General features: G+C 42.4%; 1 protein-coding gene across 4 annotated transcripts in view; it reads right to left on the reverse strand.

Moving 5' to 3' along the window:
* Window positions 1–22,727, reverse strand: part of LOC139566058 (TBC1 domain family member 22B-like) — a 171,106-nt gene extending 148,379 nt beyond the window's left edge. For 3 of the 4 annotated variants that reach the window (XM_071386913.1, XM_071386914.1, XM_071386915.1), the window contains exons 1-5: window positions 22,505–22,727; window positions 21,508–21,564; window positions 17,834–18,017; window positions 17,437–17,665; window positions 15,804–15,968 (exon numbers count right to left, since the gene is read on the reverse strand). In XM_071386913.1, the coding sequence (XP_071243014.1) occupies window positions 15,804–15,968; window positions 17,437–17,665; window positions 17,834–18,017; window positions 21,508–21,564; window positions 22,505–22,566 (697 nt within the window). In that variant the 5' untranslated portion in view covers window positions 22,567–22,727. The remainder of the gene's footprint in view (window positions 1–15,803; window positions 15,969–17,436; window positions 17,666–17,833; window positions 18,018–21,507; window positions 21,565–22,504) is intronic. The other variant, XM_071386912.1, reaches the window with a different exon arrangement.
* Window positions 22,728–23,048: the final 321 nt, after the last annotated feature.

Here is a 23,048-nt window from a genome sequence, read left to right on the forward strand (position 1 = left end):
AATCTCAAATGACATTCTATTCACGCATAGGGATTAGGGCAACAGTACCGAGCTACATGGGTACCTCTGGTTGAAAGTAGAGCACTAATGGTTCAAATGAGTGCACTATAAAAAGGTAATAGAATATTATTTAAGATGCATGTCCCTTTAACATCCCCTCCCGAGCTGACTCAGTCAGCTAACTGATGAGGAAATTCCATCCGGAGCTCCGGCTACATGGAGAAAGAAACAATACGACCTTGCTCAGTTTCCTAGAGTCGGGTCTTAAATTGCAAATGCTATTTCATTAGTGGCCAGAGCTGTCTTGTTTCTCGGAAAAACACAGCTTTTTCAAGAATATATCACTTGTTCATTATAATAAAATAGCAAAGCCTGAAACACTCGTTGAACAAGGTCCCTAGGGACGTGGACCCAGAGCTAAATCAAATCAGAAGTCTGAGAGCCCTGAGTGAGATTATGAGGGAAAGCACAGTGTGAAGCAAGTCAGTCAGTCAGCATTGTGTCTGTGAGCTATGAGGCTAATCTAAGAGAAACCGAGAAAAGGCATATCCTAGACAGAGTGACACAGGCCAAGTCAAATAATTAAAGCCGAATGCCAATTAAATGAAAATGCCAGCACAGATTACTAATGACAAATAGAGTGTACTGTAGGCCTATTTCTATAGCGAAGACATTGAAAGTGTGTAGAATTGGCAGAAATTTACTTTAAAACTGCAACAATGAGGGGTGCAGAACTGCAGAAGGAAAGCAGCTTTAAAACAAACCGCCATTGGCCATGTTCACTACTCCCCCCCCCCCCCCTGAAAAATCCTAAGGGGAGGCACTGTGTTGCGTCATAGAATCTCTCCCCCGGAGGTCACTTCCTATCCCAGACACCTTGTCCTTAGACTACTGCGTTAATGGTTTATTCATGAGCTCACAAGGAATAGGCCTAGGCTACAGTAAATTTTTGCTTGCGGCCGCGCCGGTACTTCGTAACATCGTGTACCTCCTGTTTAAGCATTGTAACAGCTGTATCCCTATGGGAGAAGTTGAAGTAATGGATGCTAAATACCTTCAATATTGCAATGTTTATAATGTACGTTACAATCCCAACACAGATTGTGTCGTTCAAATCTCCAGATGGAGAGTCAAGTACTTGGATTTCACACATCCTGTGTGTGTGCGTGAAAGAGAGGAATAAAAATATATATATATATTTTAAAAGGCAGAGAAAGACAGGCCATTTATCAGGAAAGATGAGAGCTGTCAGTCTGTGTGCTGACTGAGTGAGGAAGTGACGGCAGAGGGAGGCAGACAGTTGGCAGGCCGGAGCCATGCACTATTAGGACACGACTCAGATGGAGAGGGCAATGGGGCGGACAGACAGCCAAGAGGTCTTCACACACAGCTCACATTCATAGACAGACACTACAAAACAAACACTTCCTTGGCGGTGTCACACATAGGCCTAGACAAACCATAAAGTGATAGGCTATAATATCAGACAGTGACAGCAGATCCCGTAGGCCTATTCCTATCATGGCCGACAACAACCCAATAAATAAGAGCTAAGTCTAACTCCACATCCCAAGCAACATCCTGCTGCACTCGTGTCTCATGTAGTCCTGTAAAACTAACGTGGAGAGGCTACAATATCAGTGGCAGGCAGATCCCCATTTCTTCAAACGCAGGGAGCCCAAGACAACATCCCCAGCAGACAAACTAGGGCCTACCTCTACATCATCACTATCATGGCTAACAAGAATGTCATCCGGCCTGACGCATTTATTTGGCGCTGTAAAAGTTTTAGCTGATGCTCTAAACCTTAAGCACTGAGTCTGTCTGTGTGAGAGACAGAGTACAGCGCTATTAACTCAGGTAAAGGACGAAGAGACAAGCAGCTGGTGACGACAGGCTCATGAACTAATGGGAGTCCTGTAAAAAGATACTCCTCCGTATTACCACCTGGCTTCTGGACGATGAAATGTAGTCTACGTCCCAAATGGCACCCTATTCTTCCCGATAAAGTGCACTACTTTTGACCCAAGAATATATAGTGCACTAGGCCCATATAGGAAATGGGGTTCCATTTGGGACGCAGCCATGGTGAGATATAGTGCTGGTGACTGGGAAGTGAACGGTACAGTAAGGACCCAGTCAACTCCCCCTAGCCCGGCCTCTCAAAGTCACTGCCGAGAGAGGTGGTTGGCTTCTTAAACTGATTGCATTATAAATTCCTCTACTTCTTATAAATTATCCTACTTCACCCGTGAAGTTTTTAACAACGTACAATATTCTAATTTCAGATGACACTTTTCAAAACCAACTTATTTAAACTTCTCCCTAAAGTCTCTAAAGTGTGTGTATGATGCCAGATTTTAATGAGGCTGAGTAAAAATGAAATGTTTTAAGGTCTAAAATGTACTGTAGACGAAGTGGCAGTTCTGAGGCAGGGATTATGAGGCAGCCCCCAGATCTCTATACTATTTGTGATTTGGTTCATGGGGAGTTCATAGTCTTGGATCTACTATGGGAAGACAAAGTTCTGCCAGGCTGCCACTGTACCACACTGTAATCTAGTGAGTCATACTCCCACTGTCAAGGCATCCGCATGCTTCCCAGCCGAAACAATTCGGAAGAGTTTGCGCATACAGTGCATTCGGAAAGTATTCAGACCCTTTGACTTTTTCCACATTTTGTTACACCCTTATTCTAAAATGGATTCATTTGTTTTCCTCATTAATCTACACACAATACCCAATAATGACACAGAAAAAAAACGATTGAGACATTTTTGCTAATTTATAAAAATAAAAAAAATAACTGAAATAAACATTTACATAAGAATTCAGACCCTTTACTGAGTACTTTGTTTAAGCACCTTTGCAAAGATTACAGCCTGGAGTCGTCTTGGGTATGACGCCACAAGCATGGCACACCTGTATTTGGGGAGTTTCTCCCATTCTTCTACGCAGATCCTCTCAAGTTCTGTCAGGTTGGATGGGGAGTGTCGCTGAACAGCTATTTTCAGGTCTCTCCTGAGATGTTCGATCAGGTTCAAGTCCGTGCTCTGGCTGGGCCACTCAAGGATATTCAGAGACGTAACCCGAAGCCATGCGTTATCTTGACTGTGTGCTTAGAATCGTTGTCCTGTTGGAAGGTGAAACTTCGAACCAGTCGGAGGTCCTGTGTGCTCTGGAGCAGTTTTTCATCAAGGATCTCGCCGTACTTTGCTCCGTTCATATTTGCCTCGATCCTGACTAGTATCCCAGTCCCTGCCGCTGAAAAACATCCCCACAGCATGATGCTGCCAACACCATGCTTCACTGTAGGGATGGTGCCAGGTTTCCTCCAGACGTGATGCTTGGCATTCAGGTCAAAAAGTTGAATCTTGGTTTCATCAGACCAGAGAATCTTCTTTTTCATGGTCTGAGAGTCTTTAGGTGCCTTTTGGTAAACTCCAACCGGGCTGTCATGTGCCTTTAACTGAGGAGTGGCTTCCGTCCGGCCACTCTACCATAAAGGCTTGATTGGTATAGTGCTGCAGAGATGGTTGTCCTTCTGGAAGGTTCTCCCATCTCCACAGAGAAACTCTAGAGCTCATTCAGAGTGACCATCGGGTTCTTGTTCACCTCTTTGACCAAGGCCCTTCTGGCCAAACTGAGCAATAGGGGGAGGTGGCCACCTCTAGGAAGAGTCTTGGTGGTTCGAAACATCTTCCATTTAAGAATGATGGAGGCCACTGTGTTCTTGGTGACCTTCAATGCTGCAGAAATGTTTTGGTACCCTTCCCCAGATGTGTGCCTTGACATGATCCTGTCTCGGGGCTCTATGGACAATTCCTTCGACGTCATGGCTTGGATTTTGCTCTGACATGTACGGTTAACTCTGGGACCTAATATAGACAGGTGTGTGACTTTCCAAATAATGTCCAATCAATTTCTAGAAACATCTCAAGGATGATCAATGGAAACAGGATGCACTGGAGCTCAACATTGAGTTTTGTAGCTAAGGGTCTGAATACTTAAGTAAATAAGTATTTTATTTTTAATACATTTGCAAAAACCTGTTTTTGCTTTGTCATTATGGGGTATTGTGTGTAAATCGAGGAAAAACATGTATTTCATACATTTTCTAATTCAGCTGTAATGTAACAAAATGTGGAAAAAGACAAGGAATCTGAATAAGTTTTGAATGCACTGTATATTACGACAACATTTGTGACGTTCTTGTGAGTTTTGGACTTCGTTAAGGGTTTTTTCGCAGCTGTTCGGGCACACAAAAACATTTCGATGCAAGCCGAAGTCGGTAGCCGAAGTCTACGCCCCTTCGTCCGTGATTGGTCAACAGTAGAGATTCTTCAATAAAGTCTGTTGTCATTCAATGAGAGACGACTGGTTATTCAAAGTTTCATTGAGAGGTACAATTTTACATCTAGCTAAGATTGGTGCAGTGTGAGACTAATATCTGCTTGGCTAAAATGTCAAAATGAGTGACAGACTTCTAGAGAAATCATAGATTCATTCTGACTATTTTGAGGAAACGTATGTAAACGGTGTCTCAAAATGGACACAAAGTACTATCGCCGCTTTTGTATCGTTTTTCAAGCAAAGGTCTTTCGAGGTAGTATGCTAGCACACTTGACCGGTTCGCCAAAGGCGCCAGCCGAAGTGAAGCATATGCTGAAGCCATTAGACAACACTTTCCTAAAAAGCTTGTCAGCCACTGAGTACTGCATACGTTCACTGGGGGAAAAGTCTATCATTGGTGGCCGGAAGCCTTTCAAGGCTGGATTCCTCCAATTTGGGGATGAAAAGCTGTTGATAAAAATCAAAAGGACTCAAACACACTATAAGCAACTCAAGTTGGTACTCTACAGCAGTTAGGAACTCAGACCTAGGTCAGAGTAGTCTTAACGTATTACTGGCCTGGACAGGCAAAAACAACTGCTATTGGTGACAAAACAGCTGACTCTGTGTGCCAAGTAATTACGCACAAAGGAATTAGTAATCAGAAGAGGGAGACAACTGGCACTTGACGGCCTGCCTGGTGAGACCTGCCACAGTAGAGCAGCTTTAGGCCTAGGGCATCGCCATGAGAGACATAATCATCACAGTAGTTGTCATTTAGCCTCTGGTCTCAAATGAACACTGAGGTGTGAAATACTGTACCACACCAGACAGAAAGTTCAGCTGCTATAGGGGTTCAACTCTCCAAGATGGAGATGCCGTTTCTGTTTTTTTGCGAGGGGAGTGTCTTGCGCTCCTAATCTACGTTCCACTCTCCAGGGAGGTATTCATCATTGGAAGATCTCGTCTTAAAAGACAACTTAACTAGCCATCCGGTGCTTGACATGGGAAATCTACTCTCTTGACTAAACCCTGAGCCTATTTCCTAGAAAACCATATTTTGGAGGATCTTATTTTCATACACAATGGAGAGATACCTCAGAAATTCCATTCCCCGTACAGATTCTAAAAAAATTCTTAACTGAGTTCAATTGAATTCTGATGTCAACTATTAACTACAGAATGTCGTGGCTGCGGTGGTAAGCCTATAATATTGGGAAATTGCTGTGTAACAGGATTGTCAACTGTAACACAGACAGACAGACAGAGACAGAGACAGACAGACAGAGACAGAGACAGACAGACAGAGACAGACAGAGACAGACAGAGACAGACAGAGACAGACAGAGACAGACAGACAAACGTGTAAGAAGAGAGGCAGAGTGAGAGAGAAAGGCAGATATGCAGAGAGAAACGATAAGTAGCAGCAGTAGCATTTAGAGGCTGCAGCAAGAGAAGGAGTTCCATAGATCAGCAGCTCCCCCAACTGTAGCAGGCAGAGAGAGGCAGATGAAAAGAGATAGAGAGAGACACAGCAGAAAGAGAAGAGGTAGAGTCAGAGACTAACAAGAGGAAGAAAGAGGGAACGCAAGTCAGCAAAAGAAAGGAGAAAGGGCAGAGAGTAAAACGGGAGTGTATGTGGGGAGGGAGGGGTTTAGTGTCCAGGGAAGATTGCCAGGGATAAGGTGAGGTACAGTAGGAGAGAGAAAGTCGAAGCAAGGCCTAATCAGAGGAAAGAGCATCGCCATGGAAACGGCTATGTTTCCGCCATCAGAGAGAGAGGTAATTGGCTGATGTTCGCCGCTCTTAGTCCCTCAAAATAAACTGTAAAAGCTGATGCTGTGACTCGCAAAATCCTGCTCACACAACTACACGGTGGTATCTATACTATGGTTTCTGAAAACACTCATTAAAAAGCAGAAGGACATGGATAAAATATACACTGTTCCAAATGGTACAGATCAAATGTTTCAGTCAGAAGGCAGGGAGGGACAGAACTAGCCTAACTTACCTCTTTCAAAGTGGTTACATTTTATCACAAAAAAAGGACGTTAGATTAAGATCATGATTCATGTATGTGGAATGGCAGTCTATTCTACATAGGCCTATATTCCAAAACGTTTCACCGGGTTCCATTTCAAAATGCAGCCAATGTACAGTATCTTTATCAGTTATCAATCATTGCTTAACTAGACCCCTGCCTGAGGCCAGGCCAAAACAGTATCAATGAGTTAGCCAGCTAGCTCTGATAAGAAAGCTAAACTTAGACAGGCGTTTTAAGCTGCTGAGTCAATTAGTCCAGGGGTTCAACCTTTTTTCCCCAGGAACCCCTTTTACACATTTGAAAATTGTCATGCCCTCCAAGCTTTTTTATTATTCTTGTTTGAGATAGCCTTTCTTAAATATACCACAAGCTTGATTTTGTTTAATTTGAGGGACCTAGGAAACTTTTGCTTTGAAGCTAATTTAATGCAATTCTACGTAGTTTAACCAGTGTCATGATTTCTTTTAGGTAGGCTATTTAATAATAATACATTATAATTATAATGGAATAGAAAAAGAAAGTGCAGACCAGATTTCACAATTTTATTCTGCTACCAAATATGTTTTATGATCATTTATATTAACCCTCAATTTAATTACAACACCGTTCGAAAGTTTGGGGTCACTTAGAAATGTCCTTGTTTTTGAAAGAAAATCAATTTTTTTGTCCATTAAAATAACATCAAATTGATCAGAAATACAGTGTAGACATTGTTAACGTTGTAAATTACTATTGTAGCTGGAAACGGCTGATTTTTACTGGAATATCTACATAGGCGAACAGAGACCCATTATCAGCAACCATCACTCCTGTGTTCCAATGGCACGTTTTGTTAGCTAATCCAACTTTATCATTTTAAAAGGCTAATTGATCATTAGAAAACCCTTTTGCAATTATGTTAGCACAGCTGAAAACTGTTGTCCTGATTGAAGAAGCAATAAAACTGGCCTTCTTTAGACTAGTTGAGTATCTGGAGCATCAGCATTTGTGGGTTCGATTACAGGCTCAAAATGGCCAGAACCAAAGAACTTTCTTCTGAAACTCGTCAGTCTATTCTTGTTCTGAGAAATGAAGGCTATTTCCATGCGAAAAATTGCCAAGAAACCAACGCCGTGTACTACTCCCTTCACAGAACAGTGCAAACTGGCTCTAACCAGAATAGAAAGAGGAGTGGGAGGCCCCGGTGCACAATTGAGCAAGAGGACAAGTACATTAGTGTGTCTAGTTTGAGAAACAGACGCCTCTCAAGTCCTCAACTGGCAGCTTCATTAAATAGCACCAGTCTCAATGTCAACAGTGAGGAGGCGACTCCGGGATGCTGGCCTTCTAGGCAGAGTTGCAAAGAAAAAGCCATATCTCAGACTGGCCAATAAAAATAAAAGATTAAGATGGGCAAAATAACACAGACACTGGACAGAAAAAATCTACGTTTGAGGTGTTCGGATCACAAAGAAGAACATTCGTGAGATGCAATGTGATGGTCTGGGGGTGCTTTGGTGGTGGTAAAGTGGGAGATTTGTACAGGGTAAAAGGGATCTTGAAGAAGGAAGTTTATCACTCCATTATGCAACACCATGTCATACCCTGTGGACGGTGCTTAATTAGAGCCAATTTCCTCCTACAACAGGACAATGACCCAAAGCACAGCTCCAAACTATGCAATAACTATTTAGGGAAGGTATTGGTATAGCACCGGATATCAACCCTATTGAGCTGTTGTGGGAGCAGCTTGACCGTATGGTACGTAAGAAGTCCCCATCAAGCCAATCCAACTTTTTTTTGTATTATTTAGCTGACTCTTATTCTGAGCCAATTACAGAAATGAGTGCATGCATGTTCATACTTTTTTCGTACCCACAACCCTGGCGATGCAAACACCATGCTCTACCAACTGAGCCACGAGGGACTACAAAAGAAGTTTGCATAAATGTGGTATCAACACTGGGAGGCTGCTCTCTGATCACATGTAGTCTACTGTTGTTGAGCATGGCACTTTACCCCCCCCCCACAGTAAAATAACTGTTAAGCAACTGTATAAAAACACGTGTTCAACCCTTGGTCAAAAAAAGGCACTGTGTGTGCAGGCTTTTGATCCAGCACTGCTCAAACGTCAGAGTCGGTTTATTAAGGTCAGGTTGAGCAGCTCATTTCTAAAATGTGGTTGGTTAGAGGGGGATTGGAACAAAAGCCTGCACACCCAATAGCTCTCCTGGAAGATGGTTGACCACCCTTGATGTAAAACATTAACATTTAAAATATTAATACATTTGTAAAACATTTATAAAATAATTCACTCATTGAAAATGGCGACCTACAAGAAGCCTTCGAAAGTCAGACTCATTGTTGGGAAAAAGCTAAAATGCAACGAAAATCTGATGTAGATTGTCATGGATACTTTAAACCCTTTACTTTATTGTAATGTAAACATATTGTAGGATTTTAAGGATGCCCAATTTGACAACACTACGTCCATCTTCTCTGACCTGAAAAGTGTTGCAGCTGACTTGGCCTATTCAAGATAACGTGCAGCAGATCAATTAAATCAGACTGGTTTAGACACAGAATAATTAGCTAGCTAGCTAGTAATGCAGTAAAATAAAGTTGTAATTTACAATCAACAATGTAGATATGAATCGAAGTGGGTCAGATTTTCATTTTGTCTACAAGTAGCACCTTGTGCTGGGGACAATAAAAGGCCATTCTAAAATGTGCAGTTTTGTCACAACACAAAGCCACAGATGTCTCAAGTTTTGACGGAGCGTGCAATTTGCATGCTGACTGCAGGAATGTCCATCCGAGCAGTTGCAAGAGAATTGAAAGTTATGTGAGAGAAATTAAGCCGCCTCCAACATCGTTTTAGAGAATTTTGCAGTACGTCCAACCGGCCTCACAACCGCAGACCAAGTGTGACCACGCCAGCCCAGGACCTCCACATCCGGCTTCTTCACCTGCGGGAGCGTCTGAGACCAGCCACCCGAACAGCTAATGAAACTGAGGAGGATTTCTTTCTGTAATAAAGCCCTTTTGTGGAGAAAAACTCATTCTGATTGGCTGGGCCTGGCTCCCAAGTCGGTGGGCCTACGTCTTCCCAGGCCCACCCATGGCTGTGCCCCTGCCTGATCTGGTGAAATCCATAGATTAGGGCCTAATGAATTTATTTCAAATTGACTGATTTCCTTATATGAACTAACTCAGTTAAATCTTTGAAATTGTTGCATTTATATTTTTGTTCAGCATATATATCTCAAAGATCAAATGACTATGTTAGGCTACAAATATTTTTATACAGCTGAAGCAAGTCCACACATTTGTTTTCAGGAAATATGTATTGTATTTTCTAGTTTAGTCAAATTTATCGCAAGGGATATGAAGTAATCAGATAGGCCTAATTTTATGACGTTTCTACCGGATCAGGACATTTTTTTCCCCACTTTCATGCTGAGAAGTAATAAAAAAAGGAGAGAGCTGGAAAGATTTTTCAAATTGACAATAGTTCCTCAACGTAGCCTTTCTCAATGGATGTAAAAACAGACTTTGTTTACTTGCTGTTTGAAGAAAATATTCCTTTGAGAAGCTCCAGAGTGCTGGTGAGTTAAGACAATCAGAAATACTATGCAATCTCCAAATGGGCACACTTACAGGCCTACTTTCGCGCGCAGGCCAGGTAGACTAGTTCTACTTCTATAAGTGTAATCAGGTGCGTGTCCTTACTCAAGATTGATAACAGTGCTCCAAACAAAAGACATTGAATAAATTGACAACTCGTAATGAAATAAACCCATACTTTATCACGTGTAGACTAGGCTCTGCAAACTACGTGTCCACTCCTACAATGACAACAGTAAGACCGTAATAATAATATATTGAATGCATTAACAGAAATTACACAACCAAACAAGCAACGTAGATTCAAAATGATGTTAATTAACAGTAAATGTACTACAGGTGATACTGGTATGCCACCGCAGTGGCCTCCACAATGGATTAGTCCACTCAGACAGGCATGAATGAGACAGGTGTCTCGTGCCAAATTTTTTATATATACAGTATCAGTCAAAGGTTTGAACACACCTACTCATTGCAGGGTTTTTCCTTTATTTTTACTATTTTCTACATTGTAGAATAATACTGAAGAAATCAAAACTATGAAATAACACATATGGAATCATGTAGTAACCCAAAACATTTTTGGGAGATTATTCACAGTAGCAACCCTTTGCCACTGCTCAATTAAAAAAACCTTGGTTAAAATTAATCATAGAATGTCGTTTATGGGACATGATGAAAACATTAATACATGCTAATAATAGTTAAGCAGTTACCTATAGTGATAACTAGCCGGGCGACAAGATATGTTTTGCATTCGCTACCAAGTTAGTTTGTTCTGTTCACTATTATATTTTATAGTCTAGGACCGCCTGCTGCTGCAATGTCCGACTGTCTCTCTCTCTCCACTTGAGCAACAGCTCACTCCTTTTACATGCAGGTAATGAGCGCACTCACAGACGCGCTATAGTGTCATTCCAATCCTGGCTGATATGTTGATTTTTATGCGATTGATAAAATATTTTAAAACTATATATAATATATTACATTATGAGAAATTATTAAATTCCTTTAAATGACTTTTCAGAGAGAGCAGGGTGGGAGAGAGACAGGTGAATGAGTGAGAATGAGAGAGAAAGATGGAGACAGCAAAAGGGAGAGAGAAGGGGAGACAAAGATAAGAGGCTGTGAATGAGATCCAGTCATATTCTCACTCTCGGTGATGATAAATGGGTTTGGCCTGCTCTTGCCATGGTCTATGTGGCCTTAGTGCCGTAAAGCCTGCTCTGTTCCACTCTGTCAGCCTGCCTACCTCTGCCAGGTTCACTGCCCTGTCTGGAGAAACCCAGAAATCCTGACAAAGACAGACTGCTCAAAATCAAACACACACAAACACAGATGGCTGATGATTGCTTGAATTAGATACAAAAACTGTAAATATTGCATCTGGAAAAACCAAAGTACCTGATTGTTACAAAGATTTAGAAAAGACAATTAAGATCATAGGAACTGGGAACGACAAGAAAAAGAGTGATTCATTTTTTAGGCCTAACGGTTTTAGCCTCGCTCTATCCCATGCCTCATCTTCTAATCGTTAAACAGGTGAGAGCAGAGAGTGGAGCAGTCAGTCAGTTGTTCACACACGCCTCTGGAGACAAATCCCAACATGATGGAGGGCTAGAGCCACAAACCAGGCTGAAATCCACAGACTGAAGAATGAAGCGCACGCACATACCTTCCCTGACACACACACACACACATCCCCCAACATCAAGGACAAGAGTCAGGGGTCATTCTACACTAGAGGGCAGCGTCTCCCCGGATTGATAGCTGTGTGATTGAGAGAGGGATGAGTAGATGAGGTTTGAGTGAGAAAAAGCGACAGAGCGAGAGAGATGGAGGTTTAAGCGAGCGCTCTTGGTGGTGAAAGGACTGATAAATGGATATGTAATTCTACAGATGCTGTGATGAAAAAAGTAAGATGCCGCCGACAGAGATGGTCGCCTCGCTTCGAGTCCTTAGGAAACTATGCAGTATTTTGTTTTTTATTTCTTCAATTCTTACCCCAGGAAATCATAACTCTTATTACATACAGCCGGGAAGAACTATTGGATATATGAGCGACGTCAACTTACCAACATTACGACCAGGAATACGACTTTCCCGAAGAGGATCCTCTGTTTGGACCACCACCCAGGACAATGGACCTAATTCCAGAAGCCGGGACAAAACAACGGCGCCGCAGAAGGGGCAGACGGAGCGGCCTTCTGGTCAGGTTCGTAAACGTGCACATCGCCCACCACTCCCGAGTATAATACTCGCCAATGTCCAGTCTCTTGACAACAAGGTAGATGAAATCCGAGCAAGGGTTGCTTTCCAGAGAGACATAAGAGATTGTAAAATCCTCCGTTTCACAGAAACATGGCTCTCTCGGGATATGTTGTCAGAATCGGTTCAGCCACCGGGCTTTTCCATGCAACACCTCTCTGGGAAGAGGAAGGGCGGGGGTGTGTGCTTCATGATTAACGACTCATGGCGTAATCATAACAACATACAGGAACTCAAGTCCTTTTGTTCACCTGACCTAGAATTCCTCGCAATCAAATGCCGGCCATATTATCTCCCAAGAGAATTCTCATCAGTTATCGTGACAGCGGTGTACATACGGCCCTCAAGGAACTTCACTGGACTCTATGTAAACCGGAAACCCTATATCCTGAGGCTGCATTTAATGTAACTGGGGATTTTAACTAAGCAAATTTGAATACAAGGCTACCTAAATTCTATCAGCATATTGATTGCACTACGCGCAGGTGTAATACTCTCAATCACTTTTCTTCACAAGCATTTCGCTACAATCGCATTAACATCTGCTAACCATGTGTATGTGACCAATAAAATTTGATTTGATGTCACAGAGGGGAGACAGGACAAAAACCAGGTCGGCCACCTCAACCACAGGACAACACACCCATCCATCTCTGTCAACAGGCTCTCTCTTTCTCTCCATCAATCGATCCGTCTCCCTTACCCTCTGCCAATCTCCCTCTCTCTCGCTGTCTGTTTTGCCCTCTACCTCTGTGTCTCTTAATTATGGCCTCTGAATTAAGTTCATATTTCATCGTTGGCATCATGTGTCTGGCTAGTCAGCTTGGATATGTAATAAAGCAGCGACAACTCCATTTAAAGAGCAAATCCCGACTGCTGGCCTGGTGTAATCACTGTTGACAGACTTAGAATCACTGACTGTACCCTGCTGCCTCCCCCAGCCTCCATCTCCCTCCCCTCAGGAGTCCATAATAATACACAGACGACAGATAAAGACATGTACTGGTATATGGATGGCTTTAAATCCCCTTATGACCTCACAAGATAGCGCCATACTGGATTGCCGCCGTTTTGGAAGCTTCGACAGAACTTTGCTACTTTGTGATTATTTTGCCATTTATTTGTACTCTATTTTCACTAAATATATCCGCTATCATTTCTTACATCCAACAAGAACTCTTGAACATCAGAGCGGCAGTTACTTAACCCAGTTCCGATGGTTTTAGCTTTGAAGTATGGTACTACCATGATCCTAAATAATACCATGGTATTGCCTCATTGAAATAGCATGGTTTTAAACTGCATTATACATATGGTACCATCTTTATGAATTATGCGTTACTGTAGTACAACGGCAGTACAATGCTTTAAATAAATAAACCCCCCAAAGTCAAGAGGTTGGTTGGTATTATACTGATGAATTCATATACCAGTATGGTCAGAGGCAGGCTACTATTGTTGGTCCTAGTTTGTCTGGGCAACAAAAAAAGGGCAACAAAAAAAGGAAACCGTTGCTGTGAAAAAAGGGAAATAGTTTCTGTATTATCCACATCAACGGGGCGGCAGTGGAGCAAGAAGACATCTTCAAATTCCTCTGTGCCAAAATCACTAAGGACTTAAAATGGTGTTTGAAAAGGTTTGGCATGGGCCCTCAAATCCTCAAAAAGGTCTACGGCTGTACCATTGAGAGCATATTGACTGGCTGTATCACTAATTGGTATGGCAATAGCACCGCCCTCGATCGCATGGCGCTACAGAGGGTTGTGCGGACAGCCCAGTACATCAGTGGGGCCAAGCTCACCACCATCCAGGATCTCTAAGGCCCGGAAAACCATCAACCACCCAAGCCATATACTATTTTCCCTGCTGGCGCACGGTAAGAGGTACATCAACAGGCTCCTGCACAGCTTCTCTCCCCAAGCAGTACGACTAACTAACAAAATAGCTACACGAACTGTGTTAACCTTGTATCCTTATTGACCTTTTATTTCAATCTCAATCTTGCACTGTCTCTATGCACACTCACAGGGCTCTACACACTCACACAAACTCCATCATTTGCTCACTCAAACATTCCAGGCTGTATCACAACCGGCCGTGATTGGGAGTTCCATAGGGCGGCGCACAATTGGCCCAGTGTCGTCCGGGTTACGGTTTGGCCCGCGGTAGGCGGGCCTAGTTAAATAAAAAATAAAAAAATTTAAATAAAAAATGTAATAATTTATAAACTCTACACACCTGCAAGCTGCTGCTACTCTGTTTATCTCATATCCTGTTGCCTAATCCCTTTAGGCCGTCATTGTAAATAAGAATTTGTTCTTAACTGACTTGCCTAGTTAAATAAAATAAAAAAAATACATATCTACCTCCATCACCCCAGTATCCCTGCACATGTAAATATGGTATTAGAACTGACTGTTTAAATATCTCCAGTATATAGTATGGTTACTTACTTTGTGTATTTCATATTCTTATTTCTTGTGTATTTTTCTAGTAACATATTGTTATTGATTATTGCATTGTTCGGTTTTGAAAGAAAGGCATTTCACTGTACTTGTACATGTGACATTAAAACCACAGGTTGTGTATCAACTTGTGTATCAAGCTCTATACAGTGGGCCCTTCTTTGGTCATGAGTTGTCTCGGTTACATGTGTCTATTAACAATGGAATGGTTGGAAAAAAAGGCAAACCTGTTATGGTCTTTGCCTTTCAAATTCAGAAGTGGTCTTCTTTGACATTCAGCGCCTCACTTACCCCAATCCTATTCCCTCATATGTCTCAGCACGACCCTGAACCACTTCATGACTTATAGCTTACCTCCGGTTGTATAAACCAGCAAACCCACATTTTTATATACACATAGCCTCACAAAATGATCTAGCCACTGGGCTGAGTCAGCGCTATCACAACGACTCAAACAATAGAACTGACTCCCTCACAGGTATAACCTCGCTAAGATGCCTTCACTTCTAAGGGCTATTCTATGGAGGATTTAAAGTTCTATGGGTGATTTGAAGGAAGAACTGGAAGAACTATACCAAAGCTACTGCCGTTACCCCATTATGGCCTTGGATCACAAGTTAAAGCGCCATCTCGTCTCAAAGGAGTACAGTAGAAGTAAAGCTATAGAACGAGCAAGTAAAAACTAAAAGCATCATTTGTGTCCCTTGGATTATGCACGGTGGCCACTGGCCAGATGGCAGAGTTTACCTCCCCCTCAGCTATTCATATGGCATCGTTAGAACAACACAGCAGATGTTTCACTGCTTGTTTCCTCAGATGGAGTTCTTTACCACAGAGCTGTGAACTGGGTTTTCTATTAAAAAGGTGAGACGGGGAGGTGTTGTAACCCAAAACAATGATACAGGGTCTGATATCTTTCCGCCAAAATGGTTTAGTTCAGGATTGGGGTGAACTTGTGTGGTTGAGTGGTAACGTTCCTACACGAAGCACATATCAGATCTTCAAAAAGTATTGGGTTCAATGCTCCCTATGAGCACCATTCCTACATGAGTCTGATCTTAGATCTGTAATTAATATCCAGCAACATACCAAGGTCAGTGTTGGGTCCAGCCAGGACCTGTTTAAACTTGTCCTGGCGGGATGCCTCTCTCTCTGTCATGGCTGGGTTCCCGGAGGTGTTCTGGTCAGCTATACGAGCCACCATGGGGATGGTGGGCCGGTGGGGCAGGGACTGCTGTCTCTGGAGCGACGCATCTGGATAAACAGAGAGAGGGGAGAGATACTGAGAACAATAAACACACACAAAGATGCACACACTTGGTCACACGCAAAAACACAGACAAAACACACACACCTGTTGCAAGCACCTTTCCTCTGAGCACAGCCATTGAATTCACACGTCATACAAACAGACACTGTGTAACCCAACCACCTTTCTCCACTCCAGTAACAGCAAACCCACATTTTTATATATTTTTTTATTTAACTAGACAAGTCAGTTAAGAACAAATTCTTATTTCCAATGACGGCCTACCCCGGCCAAACCCTAACAATTGTGCGCCTCCCTATGGGACTCCCAATCCCGGCCAGTTGTGATACAGCCTGGAATCAAACCAGGTTCTGTAGTGGCGACTCTAGCACTGAGAAGCGGTGCCTTAGACCGCTGTGCCACTCGGGAGCCCCATTACAGACAATTACAAGGCAGAGTAGAGTTTGTTCCCAGCAGCAGAAGTAGAGGACAGCGGAGGACACCCAAAGTAGGTGTAGAGTGCTGCAGGGCCGAGGTCAGGCCACTCTGTCTGTCTGTCTGTCCATTAGCAGAGAGCAGCTTGTTTGTTGGCTGAAAGCGTGGAGGGAGGGAAGTGCCAGGTTAGACAGACGGGAGAGGAGACAGGGTAGAGAGAAGCTACCAGGCAGACAACAATATTATAGTGACGTGACTAAAGGAAAATGAACACCGAGGTTTTCTGTGATGAGTTGAGCTGAAGACGGCAGCTTGGTTTGAATACAGCATGCAAAGGGGAGTGTGTGAATACTATCACTTCGAGCAGGCAAAGAACAGAGTGGGTAGCTCAACCTGCACTGCATTATCGTCATGATTTATAATTTACCCAAGCCCTACAATAGAGAGCAGAATAAACACAGACAATATGAGGTCTCTCCCAGCAGGAAGGGCAGTGTGTGAGTAGGGGTCAGTGTGTGAGTAGGGGTCAGTGTGTGAACACGGCAGATGCGTGGGTCTGTCTTTTTTTTGTGTGTGTGTGTATGTGTGTGTACTGATCAACACAGATGAATGGAGCAGACACCAGACAGTGTCTGCTCTGCCAGTGTCTCCTCCATGGAGATAATACTGGAGTCGGGGCTGCTACGGGCTGCTGTCTTATCTCCTGCACCACCACAGACAGATGTTCCCTACTGCACAAGACAAACACCACCCTCTGCTGCTGCTACCACACTAACAAATGAACATGAAAAGCCTAGCGGGCTCAGAGCAGAGGCAGGGGGAGAGGAAATATTGTGTATAGAAGGAGTGGGTGGAGACTGAAGACAGAGGAGATGATGGGCCCTATGGAGTGGGGTTCCTCCTTTCAAGATTCCTTCCTTGTTCGGAAGATGTTCCTCACATCTGTCACCTCACCTGACGCTTAAATTTGTTTGTTGATTGATGGATAGAGGGGAGAGAGACCGAGAAGAGAGAAACATTCGACAGATGTCTACTTACCCTTAGGTGATCCGATGGGGGCCTCACTCAGTGACTTCACCAGTCTGCCATCACTGAGCGGGCTGGGCTCACAAGCAAACGACACCTCAGGGGTCGATTCCTCCCCTTCCTCCCCCTGCTCTTCCACCTCTTCCTCACGCGCCTCCTCTTCCTCTCGGTCCTCCAGCTCTGACGCGTCGGCATCGTCCCGTCTCTGCTTCTCCTGCTGCTTGCTGTGGTTCTCGATCACCTGCAAAATGACAATAACAATATATTTAAAAAAATGTAACTCCTTAAAAACAGCTTAATGTATTATAAGGGCGTATAAGTTAATATAAACCGGGCTTATGAATAGATAAGGGCCTTAGAAACACCCAAGGACAACTGACTGCTGTGTATGTTGACATCATAGGATCACCTTGTTGGCGGTCTCCATGACGACCTCGGTGTTGAGGTTCTGTGCGGCCATGGCGAGCAGCTCGTCGTCGTCGTCCCCCACGTCCCAGGCATCGCTGGTGATGCTCTCAAACTCCTGGAAGGTGGTGGCTTTCTTTGGCTTCCCTCCCGGTGTCGCCTGGGGCTTGTTGCCCGCTTTGATTAGACTGAGATGGAGAAAGATGAGGAGACGTTAAGGGTACTAGAAGTCATCCAGAACATTAAAGAAGACACCCAAAGCCCAAAATTAGACATGTATTTTCAATTAATGTGATTTTTTTAGCGGAAGGTGGAAGAGGTGATTAATAATGGCGAATTGAATGACAGGTGTAAAACTTAGAAAGGATGAACAGAAGGGCCATGAAAGATTAGGACTGGGAGCCAAATTCACTCTGGTAGGGCCACTTCACAAACATCCCTCAACTGTTCATTCAATGGCATTAAGATTCAAATACCAAATAGTTGGTCAAAAAGTGCCTACTTCAGCCAAAGAACATACCCTTGTACTAAATTCCAAAAAAGCTCAATTGAGTGTATTTTCAAGTTCTATTAACTAAAGACTGCAGCTGTGCCCTATCTACAGGTGGATATTCACAGTTGACGCAGCGAGCCGATGTTGAAAAGAACTTAATGACGATAATGAAAGAAATTAGACAATGACAAAAACATTCCGCAAGGAGAATCAATGAGTCAGCATCTATTTTAATTACTTCAAAAAGGTTATTGTAAAAAGGTACACAATCCCAACGCAGATTAAATCAATTAAAAACTATTTCTCACAGAAAACATTCCTTTGTGCATGAGATATGTTTTCTTCAGGGTGAAAAATGTCATAAAAAGCCCATTTAATTTATCCTTTTTCCTCTCATGTCCATGAGACTCAGGTGTGCAACCAGAGATTGAAAAGCAGCACGGGTGGAAGGAGAGAGGGAGAGGGGACCGTTCCTTTCCATCTTATTATTTTCATTCAAAACCAAGCATTAGCATAACAAAAGCAAAGCCAAGTTCAATATGACTCTACTTGTGACTTGCCCACTCCTGACAGATGATAAAACTACGGAAGTCAGCCTAACAATAACAAGTAAATGAAATAAACCCCTCTGTGGACTTGCTGCACTTTAATCTAACGGCAAAGCGACAAAAGCCTATCACTGAAGATGAGCCGTTTCATCTGTTTCCGCTGTCTCCTTGTCAACCCACAACCAACAGTTGGGAGAATATACTTGGTATACAGGTACGTGAGCAGATGGGTGGAGTTTCAGAACTGTGCTAGACCTGCACTGGGCTGGACTGAACTGTGCTGCACAGCCCAAAGAGCCAGTAGAGAGATTATTATTCTGTTACCTATATAGAGTATTTGATTAAGCCTACCTTGGGTCTGTGTGAGTTCATCTAACAGACGTCAAATGGGGATAGGACAGATCATAAAAATATATATAGTGGGTGCCACAGCCTGAGAAGTAAGCCCTTCTAGGTTCCAAATCTGTCTCTGCTTTAGAGCATTTCCATTGAAAAGAACCCAGGAGCACCAAAATGTGAAGTTCATAGGCGCATATGAAAATCTGTCAAATGAAAGCTAAGAGTATATATTTTGGCAAAATTAAGGCATACATTTTCCATCTTAAAAATGTGGCATAATTAAAGGCTTTGATTTCTGGATAAACAGATGGAAAAGGGGTCTTAGGAAACACCTACCAGAAAAAGTCTTAAAGGGTATTAGAAATATATCAAAAACACAATAGTGTCGATGTATAGACCCCTGCCAACTAATATCAACCCTTATATTTAGTATTGGAGAAATTGTTTACCTTGTGTAAGTTGAAGAAATATTGTCTTGTGCCTTGTAATTCTGTTACCAAAAATCCACATATCTTAAGATACTTTCTAATCTCTCCCTCATGAGGGAGGATAATGTAAGCTCACAGAAGTAACAAGTAATGGTAGACCTACAAGTTAGTTACAGTGAATTTACTGATATCAATTTTGTTTACCAATTATTAAAACTCGTAATCCGTTACCAAATTGTTAGCGGAATTACCCCCCCCCCCAAAAAAAAAAATCACTGCAACTGAAATGGCTACAATGGGAAATAATATGTCACAAACCACAGTTGGGTCACCTTCTATTGTCCTCTCTTCCACTGGTATACTTATGTTCAGCTCATAACTGATTTCTTTGTCTTTCTGTTGTCTGGTGGTCAAACCAAGAGTGTTAATGTTAATGGTCCCAGTTTATGTCACCTCTTCCAGTTCTTACTGACACCTATCCATGAGCCCTCTCTCTTTCAATGTACTGTAACCAGCAGCCTCACTCACTGAGCAACGACCAACACCGGACGTTCATGGACATTGAAAAGTAGTTCACATTTGGTCAGGCCACCCTGGCCTTGATGTGAACATCCACAGACAAAACGCACTGGACCAAATCTGAACCTATCATAGACGTATATTTGGATAGCACAGTGCAGTGAGTAGAGCAAAGTTATAGGACAGTACAATACAGTACCATACTTTACTGAACTCTGCTGTATTGTACTGCACTGTCCTCCGCTGTGATGTTCAATCTTGTAAAAAATTTGCTGACACTCCATTATTTCTGCAGACATCTTTGAATCTTAAATTCAGAGCAGATATTTATCAGAGTTTTTGGACAATGTGGTCTCATAAAAACATGACGGAGATTTTATCGTAATTCCGTTACCAAAGTCATTGTGCATTGATTTGTATGGTTTGGTGAACTTTAAAAACAATGTATTTTTTATTTGTCATACATTTGAAAGTAAAAAACTGAGTCAAAGCATAATTTTATTACCGTGGAATTGCCCTTATGCCAATTTGCTGTTCTATTGGCAAGGAAATGATGTAGCTAGTGCTGATTAAACAGTTAGACACCCAGGCTAAAGTGGAGCGGACATAATTCCCTATCCTCAATCAGGTCAAACGGGTGCTTAAAAAGACAGTCAAACAAGGACATGCAGTGTTTCTGTAATTACAATAGTCCTAACTCATCGATCACACAGACAGCGTCATTGCGCAAAATGGTATGCAGCATCATCTGGATATGTCTGCAACAAAAGTTCAAGTTCTGGTGTGCCAAAATCCAATGTCGCTGTGATCGTGGAGAAAGGAAGTTATAATAGCATTGAATTTTAGCCTCAGCATTTCCTGAAAGTTAGAAACTTCTGCTACCATTTCTGTTCTGTCAAGCCATATAATTTGATGCATACGTTGGATAAATACAACGTATGCAACACACTGCAACTGTCTCTGCAATGCAAAGACGCAAGGAAAGCACAGCGTTCCATAGTAAATTAATGTACTTCTGGTGTACCAAAATCCAATGTCACTGTCGTGGGATCGAGGCGAAAGGAAGTTATAATAGCATTGTATTTTAACCTCAGCATTTCCTGAAAGTTAGAAACTGGATATTCAGGTCAGTTCACTACTCCAACCTGAATGGCCATCTTAAATCCCCTGTCAAAGGACTAAAGCTACCTACATACCAGAGAGCAACAGTCACCATTCATTCATTCATTATAGAATATGTCCCAAATGGCATGTTATTCCCTATATTGTGCAGCACTAGAAGGAAATGGGGAGCCATTTGGGACTCAGACATACTGTTGGACCTACACCGTACAACTAATCAGACACTTACTTAGCATGCAGAAGAGGGTCGAAAGGAGGATGTTGAGCACCATACACATGTTGTATGCTGTGGAGAGGGAGAAAAAAACACAATGACCTATTGCTATGCTTTGACAAGAAATCTACTGAATTAATGTATTACAGTGTACTATAGTAAACAGTGGATAACATGGCTCTGTCAACTAATGCCTTGATTAAGTTCAAGTGCACTCCAATAATGAGCTAATTCATTGAGCAGACCAACTTTGGTTTACTTAGGTTTCATTTGAAAGCAGCTTTCAACTGTAGTTGGCAATATGATGCCGCATTTGATTATTTGATGAGCATGTAGCTATCTAGCCTAAACGTAAAGTTACTTAACTTGGCTACACATCATAAATTAGTTCAATAAGTCGTCTTGTTAATTTCATTGCTGGTAACGTTATTGTTGACAATACGCTCTGACAACGAGTCAGTTCCACCAGAAAAGGCTACTAGCTAGCTAAATTAAAACCTTAGAAAGTTAGCGAACTGGAGCCTAAATGTAAAGTTACTTGGAACTTAGCTACACATCAGAAATAAGTTCAATACGTCGTCTTGATATTTAATTGTTGGTATGTTGACAATACGCTCTGACAACGAGTCAGTTCAATCAGAAAAGGCTAACAGCTAGCTAAATTAAAACCTTAGAAAGTTAACAAACTGGCTAGCAAGGAATGCTAGGCTTGGCTAGCTGGTTAGCTAAGCTAGCTGACTACCAAACGACGAACTTATACTACAAGCATTTTGCTACCGGCTGGTGATATGTTCTCTAGAATCACTGAGGCAAGAGCATGCGCACGTTTGACAACCCCATAAAGTATGACATGAAGCAATACATAATTATTGATGTGTGAAAAACAAAATGTTTCAACGTTACAGTCAGTGTGACGTGTATTCTCGAGAATGTAATAGTGCAACGGCGCTAGCTATCAAGCTAACAAGCAGTGAGCAAATGTAGCTACCAAGAAGGAACACGTCACTTATACCTGCCAGGGACCTTAGCTGTATTTCTTTTCCAGAATTGTTTCTTGTTTCCGTCAGTTGACATTTTCTTTCACCGGTACAATATGTCACATAGACAAAAATGCGAGTGTTATTACCTAAAGTTTTTAAAAAGTCTAAAGCGTGTTTATTTACACCCAGTTCCCTCCTCCAAAACTCAGAACGCCGCCATGTTGGATCTGTGTTTCTCTGAGCAAGCGCTGTAGTGATTGGTCAGTTTCACAATGCCTAGCCATTGCCCAATCACAAGTACGATCTACCGTATGGGATTTGAGACGCGGTTGACGTCATCTTCAAATGTGTCAGTTGCTACGTTCATGTGCTCGTCGGAACTAGAAACTCTGAATTGTCCGACTGGCTAACAGGTTATAGTTATCTACGTGCCGCGTTCAACGCACCAGGAAGTCAGAAATGTCCAAGTTTCATAGTTCTGACTAGCTTTGTGAAGGCAGTAAATGTCACTGAGGTATAAAACCGCGTTCAAGTCCTAGTCGGAAATATGAAACTCGGAAATGTCTGACTTCATTG

Source organism: Salvelinus alpinus, chromosome 37, assembly GCF_045679555.1.
Source record: "Salvelinus alpinus chromosome 37, SLU_Salpinus.1, whole genome shotgun sequence".
Classification (NCBI taxonomy): Eukaryota; Metazoa; Chordata; class Actinopteri; order Salmoniformes; family Salmonidae; genus Salvelinus; species Salvelinus alpinus.